This window comes from Antechinus flavipes, chromosome 6 (assembly GCF_016432865.1).
Source record: "Antechinus flavipes isolate AdamAnt ecotype Samford, QLD, Australia chromosome 6, AdamAnt_v2, whole genome shotgun sequence".
Taxonomy (NCBI): domain Eukaryota; kingdom Metazoa; phylum Chordata; class Mammalia; order Dasyuromorphia; family Dasyuridae; genus Antechinus; species Antechinus flavipes.
The window spans coordinates 157,588,212-157,610,941 of NC_067403.1; the positions used below are offsets into that span (position 1 = coordinate 157,588,212).

Genomic DNA, 22,730 nt, shown 5'->3' on the forward strand with positions numbered 1-22,730 from the left:
GGGGAAGTGCCAACTAAACTAGGTGAGAAGGATGAAGAATCAGATTCACAGCAGGAGAAATTATTATTATTTTTTACAAATTTTAAAATAACTTTTTATTGGCAGAACCCATGCCAGGATAATTTTTTACAGCATTATCCCTTGCACTCACTTCTGTTCTGATTTTTCCCCTCCCTCCCTCCATCCCCTCCTCTAGATGGCAAGCAGTCCTATACATGTTAAATAGGTTACAGTATATCCTAGATACAATATATATGTGTGCAGAATCGAACAGTTCTCTTGTTGCACAGGGAGAATTGGATTCAGAATGTATAAATAACCCTGGGAAGAAAAACAAAATGCAAGCAGTTTATATTCATTTCCCAGTGTTCTATCTTTGGGTGTAGCTGCTTCTGTCCATCCTTGATCAATTGAAACTGAGTTAGGTCTCTTTATCGAAGAGATCCACTTCTGTCAAAATACATCCTCATACAGTATCATTGTTGAGTTATATAATGATCTCCTGGTTCTGCTCATTTCACTCAGCATCAGTTAATGTAAGTCTCTCCAGTCCTCTCTATATTCATCCACAGCAAGAGAAATTAGATCATTCTTCATCTCATGACTCTCCCCTCCTCAATTAACCCTTCATGGGTGGAGGAAGAAGGAGGAGGGGGGAGAGACAGAAACACGATCAGCATCTCCTGTGAAGCAGAATATGACAAGATTAGAAAAGGCATTAATTAAGACAAAAAATGAAGGACAAGATGTATCTGATTTTATAAATGCATATCCTGTGATTGAAAAGCTTGGCTCTTCAGGTCAAAAAGGGAGAAGATACACTCCTTTTAATTTGGAAAAACTTAAGGATTTGAAAAAGGGTTGCACTCTTTATGGGGCTACATCACCTTATGTTAAGATGTTACTAGATAATTTGTCTTATGAAATCTTAACCCCGAATGATTGGAAGTCCAAAGCTAGGACATGTTTAGATCCTGGACAGAATTTATGGCTTTCGGAGTTTCATGAATTATGTAGGATTCAAGTCCAACGAAATAGGCAAACAGGAGTTAATGTATAAATCACTTTTGATCAACTAGCAGGTGAAGGTCAGTATGGAGATAATTCAGAACAGATTGATTATCCCATAACAGTGTATGAGCAAATTTCTAAGGCTGCAATAAAAGCTTGGGGTTCTCTCCCCAGACAGAAAGATGAAGATAAAGCTTTCACAAAAATAGAGCAAGGTCCCAATGAACCCTTTGCGGATTTTGTAGGACGTTTGCAAACAGCTGGAACCATTGGAGATGATGCAGCCACAAAAATAATGACCAGACATCTGGCTAAGGAAAATGCCAATGAGATTTGCAAAAGAATTATATCGGGACTAGACAAAAATGCTCCTTTAGAGGAGATCATAAGGCACTGTGCCACAGTGGGCACAAACGCTTATTATATCCAAACTATGATGAACATAGGAAGACAGGGTCCCTCTTGGCAAGGGACTTCGAGAGAAAGTCGTCGATGTTTTCAAGATGGAAAAATTGGACATCTGAGAGCCCATTGTAGATACAGAGATAGAGCGAGAGGACAGGGTGAGAGAAAACCCCAAACCTATGTCCAAAATGCAACTGAGGCTTTCACTGGGCCTCTCAATGTAGACTGACCCAGAGAAATGAGAGGCAGGGCCCAGCTCCAAGATATCAATCAAAAGACAGGTGGGGCATGATAGCAACTGAGGTTACACCCAGAGAGTCTTTAGAAGGTCAGGACTCTGATGTGATCAATCAGCCAAAAAGCAATCAGGATTACAATTGCGGAGAATACAGGCTATTTAACCCAACAGGGCAGTGTCCAGTGCAAACAGCTCCAATGTCAGATAATGTGGAGAAATCCTGAAAGTGGTGAATGGAAGGGATCAGATAGGTTAACTGCTTGGGGAAGAGGGTTTGCTTGTATTTGTATTTCTACAGATGGAGAAGGAATCAGATGGGTGCCAACGAGCCTTATTTGCTTTGTCTATCAAAGAGAGACAGAAAAAGAGAAAAATCTGGAAACTAAGGAGAAAATCTAAGAACACAATCTTCAGGAATCATTGGATTTCCTAACACAAGATGAGACTCTTTCAATTTTTGAAAATCAGCAGGAATCAATGGATTCCTTGAGATGAAAAATTGTTGATGAGACTATTGCAGTACTTCAAAGCTTGCAGGAATTGTTGGATTCCTGGCACATGAACTAATGGACAATGGATTTCTTTTGGACTATTTCTAGGACTCATGGACATGTATAAATTCTCATGTTGATTCATGTTTCATCACTACCGGCCTGTGTTATATTGCCATGTGCTTATGTAATTATGTGTAATGCCTCCCATATTGATGGATTTATGTATATCTGTTTCAAGTGAACCCCTTCAGAAACCTGCTAATCTGATTTCCCATTTCCTTTGGTGTTTTCATCTTCCTTCCTGAGAAGTCAGGAAGGGTGTGACCACCTTCTGTTTATGGTATTTTCACTTCTTTTTTGAGCAGTCAGGGAAGGCGTGATCACCTTTTTTGGGGTTCTCACCTCTTTGAGAAGTCAGGGAGGTCATGACCACCCTATGTTCTAAAATAAAAGAAAGTGGGAGATGTTATGGGCCTGAACTTGAAACAAAGTGTTGACTCACTGGAATTGATGGAAGCAATGCTTGTGTGCTTGGGTTTGCACCTTTAAGAGTTTACACATTAGAACTCACACCTTTAAGAGAGTTTACACATTAGAGCTCACACATTGGAGTTCACAAGTATGGGAGATACACAAAGTTAACTTTGTAACTTTGTGAATTCACACCTCCCATAATCCCACTCTCGGAGAAGGAGTCACCCTTTGAGTTTATGCCTCTAAAAGAGCATAAAAGGGAGCTGAGTTAGTGAAGTGAGTCAGTTTGGGAGACTGACAAGCTAGAGACTGGAGTAGGGCAGGGTGAAGATTCAGAGGAGTAGAACCAAGATTCAGAGGGAGCTGGAAGCGAAAAAGGACAAGCTGCAAGAGCTCTTGGAACCAAGCAGAGAGATAGGCCTCTGAGAAAATTAATAGACAATAAAAGATTGGATTTTAATTCCTGGCTGCATTTGAGGTGATTATTACTTTGAACTGAAACTAAGGCTGCCTCCAGAGAACCTCCCCAAGAAATCTGCTCCCAGAGAACCATCATATATTTTAGAAAAGAAGAGAACACCACAAATTTCTAGCAAGACTTTGCTTTAATGATTTTCAAAAATTTTCAATAATTTCAACTATTGTAATTAAGATCAGCTAACATTAAGTAAGCCCCAACATTTTAAAAGATTGCTACTGGAAAAAATGGATCTCAGGTTGAAGATTTGATGATTTAAATTTAAATTTAAAGATATTTAATAAAATAATAAATTACATAATATATAATATGACATAGGATATGTCATATAATATGTAATAAAAACATTACATTCCTAGGAATAGATTACTAGAAAATATAACTAAACACATTAATTTATATTATTTTTTGGACTTAAACAACAATGAAAGTATTCTTGACCTTATTGAAAAACTAACTTCATGGCAACATTTGAATTTTAACATTTTAAATTAATTAGATTTATTATTTTATTTATTAGAATTATCTATTTTACCCTAAGAAGAACTAATCATGGATAGCTATTGGGGAAAAAAAGTATCATTTAATTTTAAAACCTGAAATTAATTAGAACAATTTTCAGGATTTTGAAAATAAAAATGTAGAACCAATGTTCCAGTCTCTACAACTATACTATCATATGTGTGAAGTTTGTGGTTCATTCTTTTTTGAAGAATACAAATGATGTCATGGACAATATCTCTTAAGTGAGGCAAAGTTGTACAGTCATCAGCCTCACTCTTTCAGAGTGAACCAAGTCCAATGGCAAGACCAAAGTTAAGATGACTTGCAGTAACCTAGGATGCAGTGGATGACTTTGGCATCTTCAGTATCTGACCACAGTGTCTGTTTCAGCCATATTCATGGTTGTCAGAACAAAATGTTCTAATTTGCCCATCCACTGGGAGAAAGTCTTCACATGACTGGGGTAGATATCCCTCTAATTCCCTGACCTATGTATGTATTAGTTAGCTTCAACATGATTTTCTGAATTGTAGCTGCTGAGAATGCTATAGTTTCTTGGAATCACAGGTAGAGTTGGGTAAAGGTAGAAACCAAAAATGGCTGAGCAACCCTGAAACCTATTTGGCAAGACCTCATACTAGTCCTTCCTAAATATTATAGATTCCTATAGTTTAACTTAACAATAGAATAAAGACTCAAAGCAAAATTCTACCCTTCCATTCTAGGTTCTCAACAGCCACGTATACCTAGAGTCAAGTCAGGAAAATTTAATTTCAAGTCCAATCTCAGACATTTACTAACAATATCTGCCTTAGCTTCCTTATCTGTAAAATGAGCAAAAGAAGGAAATAGCAACCCACTTCACTATCCTTGCCCCCAAAACAAAACAAAACAAAACAAAACAAAACAAAACAAAACAAAACAAAACAAAAACAAACACACCTCCAAAACTCATGAAGAGTTGGATGTGATTGAAAACAATTAAAAAACATTCTAGGTTTATCAGACTAATTTCAAGCATTGGAGAAGTTATTGAGTTCCCTGCCCCATTCATTATAAGCTCCCTTTCTTTGAATAGTTACATATGAAATGTTATCCTTATACCACTCTAAGGTAAAAGCAAAATCCCAAATACAACTTATGTATATTCCACTGAGATTTATAGAAAAATGCTATCATAAGATAAATTATAGGCATCTGAATCTTGGGTGGGAGGAGTAAATGCAGGAAGTATGAATGTTTTCCCTAGACTCCTTGAATACTTTAGGATGAAGGACATGGTCCTCACAGTCTGTAGTTTCTTTAGGTCCTAAACCAGCTTTTTCCATTTTGCTACACATACCAGTCAGTGTCTGTGTGAAGGCTGCATCATGTATTTTAAAGCAATATATTTGAAACTGGATAGCTCCAGTTTAGAATTTTTTTTTCCTGAGGCAATTGGGATTGAATGACTTACTCAGAGGACCAGGAGATCATTTTATATACTTCAACAACAATATTAAATGATGATCAATTCTGATGGACCTGGCCATCTTAAGCAATGAGATGAACCAAATCAGTTCCAATGGAGCAGTAATGAATTGAAGCAGCTATACCCAACGAAAGAACTCTGGGAAATGACTAAGAACCATTACATAGAATTCCCAATCCCTATATTTTTGTCTGCCTGCATTTTTGATTTCCTTCACAAGATAATTGTACACTATTTCAGAGTCTGATTCTTTTTGTACAGCAAAATAACTGTTTGGACATGTATACTTTACTTTGTATTTAATTTATACTTTAACATATTTAACATGTATTGGTCAACCTGCCATCTGGGGGAGGGAGTGGGGGGAAGGAGGGGAAAAATTGGAACAAAAGGTTTGGCAATTGTCAATGCTGTAAAATCACCATGCATATAACTTGTAAATAAAAAGCTATGTAAAAAAAAAGTGACTTGCTCAGGGTCCTACAGCTAAGAAAGTGTTAATTGTTGAGGCTGAATTTGAACTCAGGTCCTCCTAACTCCAGGGCCAATGCTTTTTCCATTGCACCATCTACCTGTCCCCAGTTGGGGATTGAACAGTTTCATTGGTATAAAGAAACCCCAATAAGGAAACTATCATTGCAGATCAGTGCAGCCACCTGAAGCACTTAGAGATTAAATGACTTGCTCAGGGTCATACAGTCTTGTGAGCCAGACTTGTGCTGGACTTGAACAGAAGTGTTCCTAACAGATCTTCAAAGATGAACTTGCTAAGGACTATATACCTTATTGTTTCACTTACTCTTGAATATATATTACATATAATGAAAAAGTTAAACTTCTGATGTCAGTTCTTCTCAGTGGAGAACCTGATCTTCAAATGTTTTTAAAGATTCAAGATGATATCATCTTGATCTTGATCTTGATCTTGATAAAGATCAAGAAGAAAGAACTCACAGTTCTTTCTGAGAGTAACTTGGCCAATGTGTCTAATTCATGGACAGTTGTCCACCTCATGCTCATGGATTTTCTGTGACCCTATGACAATGGGTACCTTGAATCGTTTGAGTCCTGCTCCCCTCCCCTCTCCAAAGTACCCAGATAACCAGAAAAATTGTATGAAGATTGGCTATATTGACATACCAACAATTCTTTACAGTGACTGAATAAACCTAGCTGGACATATGCAGAAAAATCAGCAACTCTGAAGCCAATGAAGCTTTGAAGCAGCCCATGAGCCATTTGGTGGTTTGGACTTTCCAGAGAAATCTTCATCTGTAGAGACTCCCTGTTTTACATCTCTTAATCATATATACTTGTACTTCAGCCTTGAACTGTGAGGCTTATTTGCCTATCAAAGGACCACATATCTGACACCTGGAACAAGACTTTACTTCCCCTTCTGGATTTCTTTGAAAAGTAGGACTGACTCATTTCTATCTTTCTCCCCAAATTCCCTGCCTCTCTTTGTTTAAAAATATAATAACTGGGCCTTGAACATGTCAGAACAAACATTGTTCCAGCTTGAAAGCTTATTCTCAGGCAATACATGTATCTGTGTAATCTGTGATGAGACTTTGGTTAATTCCAGGTTCTGCTTTGGGGCCTGGAATTTCTTCCATTTAACAGTTCACAGGGTGTTTTCTTCAACAACTCTAAGATAAAGACACCCGTTGTTTGGGAAAACGTATGAAGAACTTATTCCCATAAGCAATTTACAGAGATACATTGGAAAGAGATAGTTATATCAGGATGGCCACTCTGCTCAACTTGGAAACTAATATATATGCTAAGAATTATCTCAATATGTTACTGTTATATTGGTAAAAGATTGGGTGGGAAATCTTTTGCAGAAGTTAAAAGAAAAAAAGAACTGTCATAATTTTAGTGCACAAATTTATCAGGCTTTAAGTGGCTATGCTGTCTTTTTAAAATAAGTTTTTATTATTGTCCTTTTTTGCATGTAACAATTTTCCATAGTATTCTTCCACTTCTCTTTCTAGTTATCTCATTTTAAAAATAATATTTTTAAGACAAAAAAAAAGGGAAAAACTCAAAATGATCAATACACCAAAATTTGAATATGTGTCTGGACTTGTAAACAAACTTTCCACCTCTGCAAAGGGAAGAGGTGAGGGTCTATTTTCATATTTTTTCCTTTGAGCTATACTTGTTTTTTCTAATTTTGAAATATTGACTTTTGTTTTTTTACCATGGTTCTTTTCATTTATATTGTTGTTGTCACGGTGTATCATGTGTTTCTGGGTTTTTAATTCACTCTACATTGTGTAGAGCAGGATTATCAAACTCACAGCCTAGAGCTGTGGCCTAAAAATCTCTAGTACTCCCTGAATCAGATTAAAATATCATTGCAAAAGGATGAATTTACCACAAATGCAGAGAGCCTTAATTAGGAGCTATTTTGCCCAACTGAATGCCAATAAATTTGATAATCTAACAATTAGAATAGGTAATTGGCAAACCAAATTATCACTCTTTGCAGATGATGGTATACTTAAAGTCAATTTAGAGTCAAAAGGTGATTATGTAAGCAAGTTAGGAGAACAAGGGATAGTCTACCTCTCAGATTTGTGGAGAAGGAAAGAATTTATGGCCAACGAACTAGAGAACATTATGAAATGTAAAATGGATAAAGTTTATTATATTAAATTTAAAAGGTTTTGTACAAACAAAATTGATGCAGCCAAGATTAGAAGGGAAGCAGAAAACTGGGAAAACAAAATTTACATCTAAGGGTTCTGATAAAGGCCTCATTTCTAAAATATACAGAGAACTGACTCAAATTTATAAGAATACAAGCCATTTTCCAACTGTCAAAGGATATAAACAATTTTCAGATGAAGAAATTAAAGGTGTTTCTAAATCACTATTGATTAGAGAAATGCAAATTAAGACAATTCTGAAGTACCACTTCACACCTTTCAGATTGGCTAAAATGACAGAAAAAGATAATGATAAATGTTGGAGGGGATTTGAGGAAAACAGGGACATTAATGCATTGTTGTTAAAGTTATGAAATGATCTAACTATTCTGAAGAGCAATTTGGAACTATGCCCAAAGGACTATCTAACTGTGCATACCCTTTGATCCAGCAGTGTCTCTACTGGGTTTGTATCTCAAAGAGATAATAAAAAAAAGGAAAAGGACCCACATGTAAAATTGTTTGTGGAAGCCCTCTGGAAAATGAGTGGATATGCCCATCAGTCAGGGAATGGTTGAATAAATTATGGTATACAAATGTTATGGATTATTTCTATTCTATAAAAAAAAAAAGATGAGCAGACTGATTTCAGAAAAGCCTGTAAAGACCTACATCAACTGTTACTGAGTGAAATGAGCAGAACCAATAGAACATTGAATACAGTAACAACAAGATTATGTGATGATTAACTGCGATGGACTTGGCTTTTCTCAATATACTATGATTCAAGGCAATTCTAATAGCCTTGGGATGGAAAATGCCATCGGCATCTAGAGAAAGAATTTTGGAGACTGAATGTGGAGCGAAGCATACCATTTTCACATTTGTTTTTGTTTGTTTTCTTTCTCATGTTTTCCCCCCTTTTGGGTTGTTTTTTTCTTGTACAACGTAACAAATATGGAAAAATGTTTAAAAGGATTGCATATATTTAACCTATATCAGATTACTTGTTACCTTGGGGAAAGGAAGGAGGGAGAAAAATTTGTAACACAAAGTCTTACAAAAATTATGTTGAAAATTATATTTACATATATTTGGGAAAATAAAATATTATTGAAAAAAATGTAGTTGGAAAATGTTTAGCAAAAGAAATAAAAATACAATAGAACAGTTTCTTAAATTCCCTCTCCCTCCTTTCCCCCACTTAATGGTCTCTTTTTGCAGCAGAAATTTTTACTAACCTCATGTATATAAATATACAAAATAGGTATATAAATCAAACATTTGCTGATAATATATTATAATTTCACAACCCCCACATTAAAATACAAGTATGGGGTTATGACTCATTTTAAGAAGTGCTGCAATAGAACATGAATCATGTTAATTTGTTCTTTTTTTTTTTTAAAGTTGATATGAAAACTACAAGAATCTTTTTCAATTTGAATTTTTATTTGACTTTTCCATGATTCTCTCATTGCATCCCTTTCTTCATTTCTTACAGCATGGTAATATTCCAGTGTGTCCATGTACCAGTTTGTTTAGGCATTCTCCAAACAATGATATCTATTTTGTTTCTAATACCTTATTATCATAAAAAGCTTTGTTAATAAATATTTTGGTTTACTTGAGGTTTTATCAATAATATCCTTGAGGTTTAATCCTGGTAATGGAATCTCTGGGTCAAAAGGTATGAAAATTCAGGTTCAGTCTGGTATTAACATAATTATTTCTTCACTTTTTTCTCACCATGTATATTCTGAAACTAGCACTGGTTTCTCAAATATGTCACAAGTATCTCCACGAGTTTTTGTCTCTATTAATTCAGGTCATTTAGAAGCACAATCTTTATTTTAAGGAAAATATATTAAGGGAGCTCATGCAACTTTGTTTTTATTGTTTTTTGTTGTAATTGTTTTTTTTTTTTTGTTTTTTTTTTTTTTTTTTTGACCAAGAGCTATTTTGAGCAGTTAAATTTATTAAGAGGAGAGGCTGGAATAGCCACTCTTTTGTTTACTCGAAACTATGTTTTTTATTGTTGTTTTTGGTCTGTATTGGAAACATGAAAATTTTTACACTATTAAAAAAAAAGGGTATAGGCATTTTATTCACTTTATTTGCATAATTCCCAAATTGCTTTTCAAAATATATGTATTAATATAGAACTTGATCAATTATATATATATGTAGTAGCTAGATGGTACAGTGGATAGAGTACTGAGTCTAGAGTCAGGAAGATCTGAGTTCAAGTTGGGTCTTAGACACTTATTATCCTTGTGACTCTGAACAAGTCACTTAACCCCTTTGTTTCTTTCCTCATCAGTAAAATGAGCTGGAGAAGGCACTGCAAACTATTTTGGTATCTTTGCAAAGAAAATCTCAAATGGGGTCATGAAGAGTCGGATTTGATAACTAAAGTGACTGAACAACATCTCTCTCTTTATATATGTTTATATATGTGCATATGTATGTATGTATATCTTAGATAAAAAAAAACTGTTATCAGAAAACTTTGATGCAAAAATTTTCACCTCCCCCCCGTTTAGCCACTTCTCTTCTTATTCTAGGTACATTTATTTTTGTTTTTGCAGAAAATTTTCAGTTTTATATATTCAAATTGATCAATTATGTCTTCTATATTTGCCTCTAATTCTTTTTTGGTTGAGACCATATCTCCTGCCCATAGCTATGAAAGGTGTTTATTCTGCTTCTCTTCTATTTTTTTATATGATGGTTTTTAACATGTCCATTTAGATCATATTGTAAAATGTTGTTATCTAAGATTAATTTCTATTAGATTGGGTTCCAGTTTTCTAAGGAATTTTTATTAAATAGAGAGTTGTGTCCTAAATAATTTATTTTTTCTGATTACATTGGGTTATTGAATTCCATCATTTCTATGTCTGTCTGGTGTGTTCCACTGATTTTCCTTTCTATTATTAACTTTTGTTATGATTACATAGAAATGCAGATGATTTTTAAAGATTTATTTTGTAGGTCATTGAGGCTATTACTTGTCTTTTTTAGTAAATTTGTTGGTTCTTATGATTTTCTAATAAACCATCATATCATTAGCAAATAAAGATAATTTTATCTCCTCTTGATCTATATATACACTTTTTCTTGTCTTTTTATTGTTAGCATTTCCAGAACCCTAACAAATAATGATTAGAGAAGTGGTCTTCTTGGATTTATTTCTGTGTCTTTAGGAAAAAATTTAGTGTATCTTCATTATGATGTTTGCTTTTGGTTTTAGATAGATATTTTTCATGACATTAAATATAGGCATATGACATGTACTTATACTTTGTATTGCTCTTTGCCTAAGTAAGTGTAGAATTTTGTCAAAATGGCTATATTTTCAAGAAAAAAAAATCACAGAACTGTATTTTCCTATTTAGGAATTTCCCAAAATGGAGATTGTATTTGCAGTTACAATTAATAATAGGTAGTAACAATAATAAAAACAATAATATAAGATTGATCCGTTACATAAACCTCTCTTCTATGAGTAGAGATTCATGTTGTTGTTTAGTTATTTTAGTCTTGTCTGACATCATGACCTCAATCTGTCTTTCCTTTTATTATCCTCCTAATCTTCTTTTATCCCATTTTTCTCCTTATTTCCTGTAGGATAAGCTAGATATCTATACTCAACTGCTTGCGAATGTTGCTTCCTCTTTGAGCCAATTCTGATGAGGTTCAAACATTGTCTACTACCCCTTACCTTCCTGTAAAAGCTATTTTGTACCTCTTTCAGATGAGATAATTTACTCATTCAATCTCTCCCTTCCTACTTCCCCCTAGTTCTTATCCCTTAATTTAGTTTTTTTTTAGATATCATAGTCTTCTATGTCCACTCATATCCTTTCCTTCTGTCTACATGTAGTTCTAACTGCCACAATAATGATAAATTTTAAAAGAATTACATGCATCATCTTCCCATGTAGGAATGAAAACAGTTTAACATTGAATTGAATTGTATCCTTATGCTTTCTCTTTTGTACTTACTTTTTTATGCTTTCTTTTAATATTTGAAAGTCAAAATTTTTATTAAACTCTGTTCTTTTCATCAGGAATGCTTGAGAGTCCTCCATTTCATTAAATATACATTTTTCCTCTTGAAGGATTATACTATTTTGCAGGCTAGGTTATTCTTGACTGTAATCCTAGGCTCTTTGCTCTCTGGAATATCACAATCCAAGCCCTCCAGTTCTTTTAAGTGGAAGCGGCTAAATCTTATGTGATCCTAACTGTGGCTCTATAATAAAGGAATGCTTTCTGGCAGTTTGCAAAATGTTTCTTTGGAATTTGGCTATAATATTCCTGGAAGTTTTTATTTGGGAATCTCTTTCAATGGATTCTTTCAATGTCTGTTTTACCCTCTAGGATTTTAGGTTCTAGGATATCAGAATAATTTTTAAAAATATGTTGTGTAAATTCTTTTTAGAAATCTTGGCTTTTAGGTAATCCAATAATTCTTAAATTATTTCTCCTCAATCTATTTTCAGTTGTTTTTCCAAGGAGATCCTTCACTTTTCTTTTTTCTTTTTTTTTTTTTTTCATGTTTTTGACTTAGTTATATATATATATTTTTAATGTCCTATGGAGTCATTAGTTTTCACCTGTATAATTTTTAATGAATTGTTTTTGTACTTTCTTTTCTATTTGGCCAATTCTTCTTTTTTAAGGAGTTCTTCTAGTACATTTTTGTACCCTTTTAACCATTTGGCCTATTCTCATTTTTTTGTGTTATTTTCTTCAGTATTTTTTTTGTGTGTGCCTGTTTGTGTGTGTATATATGTATATGTGTATATACACCAAACTGTTTATTCTTTTTTTCATAATTTTTTTGTATAATTATCATTTCTTTTCCCAATTTTCCCTCTATTTCTCTTATTTGATTTTTGAAATTCCTTTTGAGCTTTTCCAAGACTTTTTGTGGGGATTGAGACCAACTTATATGTTCTTTTGAGGTTGTTTTGACTTTTTTATCTTCTTCTGAGTTTGTGTTTTGATCTTTTTTTTTTTTTTTTTTTTTTTTGGTCATCATTGTGTGGAATAGAGAGATAAGGTGAAGAACTTACAGGAATGTATGAGTTCTTTTTCTGTATTTTATTTTCATTATTTCTTGTTTCCCCTATGACCTGTATAATATGTGCAGGCCCATATGTACTTGAGTCTTGGCCAGCTATATCTGAAGCCTGAAGGGCTGATTTTTCTTTTTCCTAGAAATCAGGTGATTTCAGGGAAACAGAAACCTTCCATTCCAATCTCTCCAGATAGCAACAACCAATTAGATGCCTCCCCCTCCTCTTCTCAATGCTCTCTTACTTGTGATGTAATCTCTTGTATAAGAGCTGTGTATCTTTACTACTTCTTTAGCCCTTCTACTGCGAGCTTTTTCTTTCTTTGATCTCATGATAGAACCGGCTCATCCTCTGGAGGTTTTTTTTTTTTTTTTTTTTTTTTTTAATTTAAATTTTATTTTATTTAATAATAACTTTGTATTAACAGAATCCATGCCAGGGTAATTTTTTTACAACATTATCCCTTGCACTCACTTATGTTTCGTTTTTTCCCATCCCTCCCTCTACCCCCCCCCCCCAAGATGGCAAGCAGTCCTATATATGTTAAATATGTTGCAGTATATCCTAGATACAATATATATTTGCAGAACCGAACAGTTCTCTGGAGGTTTAATAGATGCTCTTTCTGCTTTCTATTTTGAGTGATCTCTGAGTAGTCATTTTGGGTAAGAGTCTTCTACATCTCTCACACCATGGTTATTTTTTGTGGTCAGGTAATTTTTTAAAAATTGTTTTCTCATTTACCAGGTATTTCTTGCATTTTAACTTTTTGTTAAAAATTAGGCTCCACTTCTGAGGTAAAGGAGGCATTTTCCCAAGCTTCAGGTTCTTTATGCAGCTATTTTCTGGGAGTTGAAAATTTCCTTTCCAGGGTGGTATGATCTAAGGTGAGGTATGGTCACTGCTCTCCTCCTCTCTGCTTTGGTCTGTGAGTGACCATAAGTATCTTTTTCCATCAAGAAATTGTGATCAAGGTCCCTGCTCTTCTGAAGTATGAAGTCTAGTATGCTGTTGTTCTTCCTCATTCTGGGACTGCAATCAGAAACTACATATGGCCAGTGCAACAAAGTTTCCTTTTGATCAATTATCCAAGAGCTCTGCAAGGGCTGACAATTCAGTCCCTTGGAAGCTTGCTGACTTGCCAAGTGTAGCCTGTGCTAGCCTGCTCACCCCTGTGATATGGAGCTTTCTAGCTGACATTCTGATATAAGTAAAATATGTGCCGTCCTTTTAAACATATTTCCATATTTGTCATGTTGCATAAGAAAAAATTAAATCAAAAGGGGAAAACAACCACAAAAAAGAAAACAAACAAAAAGGTGCAAATACTATGTTTTAATTCACATTCAGTCTCCATAGTTCTCCTTCTGGATGCAGATGGCATTTTCCATCCCAAGTCCATTGAAGTTGCCTTAAAACATTGCATTGTTGAGAAGAGCTAAATTCATCCTTTTGTTGGTCTTATTGCTCCAGAATTCATTTTGAGGCTTTAGTTTATAGTTCTTTGAAAGAGAATTTGGGAGTGTTCTGGTGAGTCTCTATCTTTATTTTGCCATCTTGGCTCTGTGCCCCACCCCGACATTTTCTTTTTTCTTTTTTTTTCCCCTCATTTGTATTTTATTTTTCAGGTACATGTAAAGATAGTTTTCAATATTCATTTTTTGTAAGACTTTATGTTGCAAAATTTTCTCCCTTCCTCCCCTATCTCACCTCTCTCAGAGATAGCAAGCAATCTGACATAAATTAAATATGTGCAATTCTTTTAAAACTATTTACATATATGTCATAATGTGCAAGAAAAATTATACCAAAAGTAAAAAAAAATCATATGAAAACAGACAAAAAGGTGAAAATACTATGCTTTGATCCATATTTAGTCTCCATAGTTCTCCCTCTGGATGCAGATGGCATTTTCCATCTGAAGTCCATTGAAGTTGCCTTGAAATATTGCAGTGTTGAGAAGAGGCAAGTCTATGATAGGTTGGGAGCCTTCTGTTCTTATGCTGATCTCCCATATCCTGAGGTTTAGACCCAAAGGATCTCTGAGGTTCAGAGCTCTGGATCTTCCCAGTTCTCTCTCTTATTTCAGAACACTAGGAACTCCAGGATTGGTCTACTCTGGGTCAACCTGCCTCTCTTACAGCTGACAGTCCTCAGGGCTTTCTTCATCCCCACCCTGGGACTTTCTGACTATCCCGGAGCTTTCTGATGAGAGTGCTCTGATGTTGCTCTCTACATAAAGAGCCTTTCAGGAAGGCTGCAGGCTTCTTAGCTTGTGCTGACACTGGCTTTGCATATGACCTGCTTTCCTATCGTCCATAGCTTTATCCCTTACAATTCTGCAGTAGAAGTTGCTATTTTTCTCACTGGATTTCTTGATCATCATTCAGTCTGGTGTATATTTCTGGCTTTTGCTCAAGTAGATATGGGTGAATTGATGTGCTTATCTCTGTTCAAACTGCCCTCTTGGACAAAATCCCTTTCTTTCTCTTCTGTTTTTAAAAAGAAATATGACTTTTCACATTTTTTCAGCACATTATAGTATATAAGATTAAATGTCCTAAAGTTAATATCTGTTAATATGATCTTCAGTTTTCCCAAGTTCTTGTACAAAAATAGTCCTTATTCCTGAAGCATATTTTATAGAAACCACAGGTAGCATTTTCCACCACTTTTTTCATAATGAAGTCTTCAGCCTTTCCTTACTGGGAATTCAGTGCCATGGCTATGATAGTGGAAGTCAAGGAGAAAGAAAGCTCACTTTTTCCAGAAGGCATCCAATAGAGGCTTACCCAGAGGGCAGACTAGGAGTGTGGTCACTAAAGAGTGGGGAATAGAAGGGAAGAAATTTCTTCTTCTTCTCTATGACTTGACATGAGAGATTCTTGAAAGCACTTCTTTCCTAAAGCCTTTGAATAGTGCACACCCTAATTCTTTCAAAAGCAATGAAGATTTACATAGCACAAGGAGGTTAAGGGACAGCCCACTGAGTTACTGGGGTAATTGTAACTAGAGTTTTTAAAATTGTCCCTTATATCATTTCTGTAGATGCAATTTTTGTCACATGCAATTTATTTTCATTGAATTCTTTGAATCCTATTGAAAGGGGAAAAAGAGGTAGAGGGACTGATGAAAGCTGGAAAAATGAGTCAAGAAGATCTTCAATTATTATTAAAATATCTGCATACTTAGAATTTAGATAGAAATGTGGTAAGAATCAATAGGATGGAAAGCTAGGGAATAAAAGTATGACTATCCTTTCACATGCAATGAATGCCAGGTTATTGAGTATTCTTGGGGAGGATATGGTGCCATGAATTTATATAGCAATCTTTGACTGCCATCTGGTGGTTTGTACAGATAGCTACTCAAAGATACACCCTGATCTACGGCATAAAATCCTTCCCCTGGGATTAAGTCCAATAAGTCTAACATTTAAAGCTTACATTAGAAGATATGTGGAAGATTTCAAGATAGACTCTAAATGGTGGCTTAGAAGCAGCCACCTAGCTGAATTCTACCAGCATTTCTCTCTAAACAACTTTACAATGATGGCTCAAATCAAATTTGGATTGGAAGAGGCAACAAAAGGTTGGGATGATACATTCTAGCCTAAGAAATTTAAGAGGTTGGCAAGAAAAGTCTGTAACACTGGGGTAAAGGCCAATTTAGAGCCTACACATGCAGCATAACAACAAGACCAAACTCATAACAACAGCCACAGTTGCAGTAGCAGCTATGAGAGCTCTCAGTCCAGAGATGGTAAGGGGTTCTGACAAGTGGTCAGAAAGAGATGATGGGGGTCCTTAGTTAACACTAGGTATAGCTAGGTGTGGATTGATAACTCTATTGTCCATATGCAGCTCCAGATTATATTTTCTAATAGGAGAGGGACAGACACAAGGGAACAGGAGATCTGGTCACAGTTCCAAAGCAAAGAAGAATGCAAAAGTTTGTGGCGTTAGGGAAACAGGAGTCCATTCTGTATAAAGACCAGAGCACGAACCAGGAGAGTTGTGATCACACTTCTTCCAGGATCCAGTACTTGGAAGCACTAAAAACTTACTGAAGCTTGAAACAGTGCCTCCCCACTGCCATGTGAGCAGAGGCTAACTTTAGCATATAGTTCAAAGTGAAGCAATAAGCTTGGAAAATGAGCATGCGATAGCAACAACAAGAACTTGATCACAAAAAGCTATTTTGGTGGCAGGGAGGATTAAGAGATAAACTCAGATTTAAACAATGTGAAAACAACTACAAGGAAAGCCTCAGAAAAGAATGCTACTTGGACCCTAACCCAACAAGAATTCCTGGAAAAATTAAAGAGATGAGTGGTAAAAGAAAAAATGGGAAAACAGATGAGTGGTTTAATAAAATTATGAAAAGAGAATTGTTATTAATTCTTTGTTTTTGAAGAGGGCCAATGACATTACAGAGTAACATTCTGACTTGAGCATGAATTGGATTTAAGTGAGAAAAAGTTGCTCAAAGCAGTCAGCCTCATTCTCTCTTCTAAAACATCTAAGACCAATGGTAAAACAAGAATCAGGACCTTGATGTCTTTGATGTCTTACCAAGCTCTAAGCTCAACAGAGCAATTGCTTAACCCACCTTCCCGACTCTTGGAACAAATTGTTCTCATCCATACTTTTCACCAGGGGAAGTCTTCTCCTTCTTGGAGTACCAACAAATTCGAGGCCTATTAGTTATCCTTAACCTGATTTAGCTAATTTTACTGGGATCTGCATACAAGCTGAGTAGATTAGGTAGATGCCAAGGATGGATGAGCAGTACTGAAAAGAGGTTGGCAAGTTCTCAGACCAAATGTATAAGTTTTCCATACTTTCTGAAAGAGAATAAACAGTTCATAAATAAGGCAAGAAAAAGAGAGATAGAGAGAGAAGAAGGAGGAGGAAAGAAAGAAAGAAATGTTGAAGAAAATAACAACTTAAAAAACAGAATTGACCAAATGGAAAAAGAGATTCAAAAGCTCATTGAAGGAAAGAATTTTCTAAAAATTAGAATTGGGCAAGCAGAATCCAGTGACTCCATGAGGCATACCAAAAAACAAAACAAAACAATACAAAAAACAAAACAAAACAAAACAAAAATCCATCCCAGTAGAACAAAAGTCAAAATTATGAAAAAATTTAGAAGAAAATGTGAAATAACATTGAAAAAAACAACTGATCTTGAAAATAGGTCAAGTAGTTCATGTTTGATTCTAAATGTAAATGGTAGTCTCTGGAATTGAGTGGGGTTGAGGAGGAGAGGAGTTGAAATGGTCAGTTGAAATGTGCACGTTAGGAAAATCACTTTGACAACTGTGTGGAGAATTCAGTGAAGTAGTCAGAGACATGGGGAAGGGAGACCTATCAGGGGTTTCTGTTCTCCTGGTTCTGCTCATTTTACTCTTCATCAATTCATTTCATTCTTTGCAGGTTTTTCTGAAAGCACCCTGCTGTCATTTTTTACAGCACAAAAGTATTCCATTATTGTGGTATTCTTTTCTAAAATGTAATCTTCTCTTGTTGAGGTTTCTTCAGGGTCTCTGGAGAGCCTTCAATAATCACCCCAAATGCAGCCAGGTATTAAAGTCCAACTCCTTTATTGTCTCTTTCCAAGTCTTGTCTCCTTTCCTGTGGCCTGATTAGCTTTCTTAGAGGCCTTCTGTAGTCTTGGTTCTGAGAGCTTAAGCTCTGGCTTCTGAATCTCCCAGACTGAATCCTACTTGAGGCTCCTAGCTTATATAGGCTCTCTTAAAGGTATGAATCTTGTAGAACTCTAGTAAGTACTAAGTATATGAACTGAACTAGAGAACTGTTAAATACTATGCTAAATAATCATTGTGTCTATCAATTCCACTGGCTTAGCACCTTGTTTCTTTTTTAAAATTTTATTATAACTTTTTTATTGACAATACATATGCATGGGTTATTTATAAATGTTTTTGTACAAATAGGTAATTTTCCTTTTTTAAAAAGTTTCTTTGAGCTAAAAACCTAAGTAGTAGTATGCTGGGTCAAAGGATACGCATATTTTTATAATCTTTTCGGCATGGTCCAAATTGCTTTCCAGAATGATTGGATCAGTAAGAATATATTTTGCTTTTATTTGAATCAGCAGAGATTAACACAGAGTCTAGTATATAGAAAATGCTCATAAATGTTTGTTGAATGACTGATTAATTAGGTTTAAATAGAAAAAAAATTGTTCAACATGTCATGATCTAAGTTGTAAGCAATCTAGAATAATTCCTATAATATCTTGGATCTAGAGTTAGAAAGAAATTTAGAAGCCATTGAGGCTAACCATCTTATTTTTACAGAAGAAGCAACGAAAGCATCCAACAGCTAGTAAGTGTCTAAGGCAGGAACTGAGCCAATTTATTTCTGACTCCAATTTCAGTTTTTTCATTTTCAATTCAAGGCTTTAAAAATAGGGAGTTTGAATAGTAGTGCTTGGCCTAAGCATTAGTGAGGCCTAGTAAATTCTTTTCCATTCATTCAATTACAAGATCATAGATTTGTGTTTATCAGGAATTTCTATTTTTGACTTGACAGAAAGACAATTTCCATCTTTAAATGAACTATATATGGAATTTTATTTTAGTTCTCTACCTTTATTGTCATAAACAAGAGTGAATATTTGTTTAAATGTAATTACTGGCAATTGACTGGAAGATTGCTTATTATGTAATAGTTACATTTAACAGTTACTCAGTTTTGATTCTTCATAATGGAGTAGATGGCAGTCCTATTGTTTGGTTCAAAACTATCCTTAATATAAACCAATATATGGTCTATGTTGTTTGGTGTAAGCTTTTTGTTATAACAGCCTCCCTGAAGAGACTTTCCATAAATTTCAACAATTGTGTTTTCTTTTAAGAAGCATTTTATGTGTATTTTAGTTCTATCTTGGCAATTTCACTGTTTAGTTTTCTAAATTTCTTTTGTTTGTAAACTTTATTCATAACAAATTAGAAAAGAAACTATTTATCTTTTTTCCTTTAGTCAAAAGGAAAAGAAGTTTTCCAAACTTGCTTGAGAGACCTAAGAGAAATATTCTAGTCTTTTGAGTGCTACTCCATACCCGGAACAGAAACTTTCCTTAAAATGTTAAAGCCTGCTTTTATCGATTGAATTGCTTTACCCAGTCTCAGATGACCATGGATCACATCCCTCTATGGAGTTTTCTGGCCACGTTTTATTTTTTCTTTGGCTATCTGTATTCCTTGTTCCGCAGAGTAGCGTTAAGAACGATCAGGACTGCAGGGGAAACACTGTTTACATTTGCATCCTCATCCTGGGCTGGTGGATCGCGAGCCTGGGATTGGATGAGTCCGGAAAGCTAAGCGGGCGCTTAGTCAGCTCCGATCTGGGAACAAATTAGTGGAAACCTTCCCGCAAGCCACCGAAGACCTGAGTTCAAGTCTTTTTTTTTTTTTTTTAAACTAAGTTTACATCGCTGGATGGAGTGCAAGCGCTTCCTGCTCCCTATCCGAGCTCTTTGGTCTCATGGTTCGGAATCTTGTACGAATAAAGTAAAATACCGGGGAGGTAGTGATGGGAATCCCCATTGGGCCTGGGACCTGGGGAGAAGCCGGGGTTTGATTAGATAGAGACAGCCGTCCACGCGCACTGACCTCGGTCTTTAATTTATTACATTGACCCGGTCACGGAGGAAAGGGCACAGTCACCGAGGAAAGGGCACAGAGTAGTCTGGGCGGATACCCTCCGGGAAGAGTAGGCGAGGCTACCAGGGGTGGGAGGAGAGCGCGGGAGGGGCCCGGGCCACTCCTTGGGGGCGGAGCTTGCCCCGGTAGCCCCCGCCACCCACTGAGATCTCTCGCTGGAGGCCTGGGGAGTCCCAGTCTCCCACCACTCGGTAATTGGCCAAGCCGAGGGCGCGCCGGCACGTGCCTGCCTCCCTTCTGCGCCCCGGGGCTCCTTCCTCGGGGCGGCGGAGCTAGTTCTCTCTCTTGGGGAGGAGAGGACAAGGACTGGAAGGAGGAGGAGGAAGGAAATCGCTTCTGTTGAGACACTCTCCTCAGCCTCCTTCATTTGGCGCTGGTAGCCACGGGGAGTGCCCCCCGCCCCCCGAGGCATGGAGGGCACCGAGCTGGCCGTGCAGGTCGTGGGCACCTGGCTTGCGCTGGTGCTGAGCCTCATCCTCCTGCCCTCGGCGTTTGGCGTGTCGCTGGGCATCTCCGAGGTCTACATGAAGATCCTGGTGAAGACCCTGGAGGTGAGTGCGGGACCCCGGGGTTGGGGAGGACCTCTATCCGCCACCATGAATCAGCAGCAGCGGAAGCGGCTGCAACCAGGCCGGGCCGGGCAGGGCAGGCGTCCTGGGCCGCTGCAGAGGGGAGCAGAGGGGAGGAGAGACGAGGAGGGCGAAGAGAGCGAAGGGTCGGCAGCTCCAAGGACTGATCTCGCTCCGGAGCCGCTCCTCCCGGGCGCCTGGCGCCCTCTTCCCGTTGTTTTTCAAGAGGTGACCCCATTATTCTCCCTTCCTCCTCCACTGAGTCCCTCGTTAATCGCTTGTTGACCTGGAGATGACCACCAGATATTTCTCTCTCTCTTTTGCCAGGCACTGACTTGCACTCACCTAGCCTGCTTTGAAGTCATCTTTGCTTCGGGTCTGATGTCAGTCTAGTTCCTCCTTTTTCTTCCTGTAAAACACGTCTGAGATTGACCCGCTTGTCCCATTCCGTAATCCCCACACGAGCTGCAATCATCTTATTCTTGACATTCTTCTCTCCTTCACGCAGCTCCTTTCCTAGCAGCTTCTTCAGGTGTATTAGTCTTTTATTCACAGCCCTAAATTAACTTTATTATAGGATGACTTCTTAAATCAGAATTTTAATTACTATTGATCATTTACTCAACCCACAGTAGTGTGCCACCTTCACCTCACCTCATTCCTAAAATTTGTCCAAATTGAATAATTGTAATTTCCAGATGATGTCCAATAATTGTAATGATCCTATCCTTTGCAAACCTCTCCAGCATTTTTATATCACTCTGTGTGGCTTTGATTTTTCCTTTTTTTTTTGTTTGTTTGTTTTTAATTTCTATGCTCCTGAATACAAGGATTCTCTTAAGAGCATAGAAGTAATGCCCATGAAAATATATGCTACGATATCATCCACAGTTGCCTTAGGTGTAAATGTACTACTTATTTCTCAATCAGATAGTGAATTCCCTGGGCATAGATGACACCAAATTAATGTTAGTCGATTTTCCCCCTCTAATTTCTTTCTCTCCCACTAAAATTTCTTAGTAATATTGATTGGAAGAAGGAGCATCAAACTTTTCTTTTGTATTGAATTTAAATTTGTCTTGTTGCAGATGGTTGTCTAAAACTTAAAATCTATAGGAGGCTTTTTTTTTTTTTTCTCTTTGCTCTCTGGCTTCAGGAGAGTTTTTGGACTTTTGAATGGTCCAATACATATACCGATTCACTATTTCTTCTTGCTCCCCATTGTTTTTTCATCTCTATCTTCAAAAGGTATTCTACTGGTTCACTCATCTTATAGCTGCAATGTACATTCTATAGCAGAATTAAACAAAACATATGAGTTTTTGATTTGGGCATCTTCATCAGGCAACTTTCAATTAAATTATAAATAGCTATGTGGATTCTAGCATATTTATTAAAAGTGTTAGGTTCTTCCAAAAAAAAAAAAAGTTTGAAAGCAGCCTGACAGAGATGCTGAAATCAAAACAATTTGGTTAGTTTTGCTATAATTGGTTGAATGCCGCTATAATTTATGTAAGCCTAACAATTTATATTTAGAAAATTTAATAGAAAGGGACACAATCATTGAGTTTTCAACCTCTTAAAAATCATTCCTCAAGTTTCTATTCAGTTAATTGCTATGAGTTTACAAATAAAATAAT

The 22,730-nt window shown here is 36.3% G+C and overlaps 1 protein-coding gene across 1 annotated transcript in view; it reads left to right on the top strand.

Annotated features, from left to right (window-relative positions):
* The first annotated feature begins 20,697 nt into the window (after positions 1-20,697).
* The window catches only part of GPAT3 (glycerol-3-phosphate acyltransferase 3), a 57,516-nt gene continuing 55,483 nt past the window's right edge, over positions 20,698-22,730 (top strand). The window contains exon 1 of the mRNA XM_051963894.1: positions 20,698-21,072. Coding sequence (XP_051819854.1) covers positions 20,932-21,072 — 141 coding nt within the window. The 5' untranslated portion in view covers positions 20,698-20,931. The remainder of the gene's footprint in view (positions 21,073-22,730) is intronic.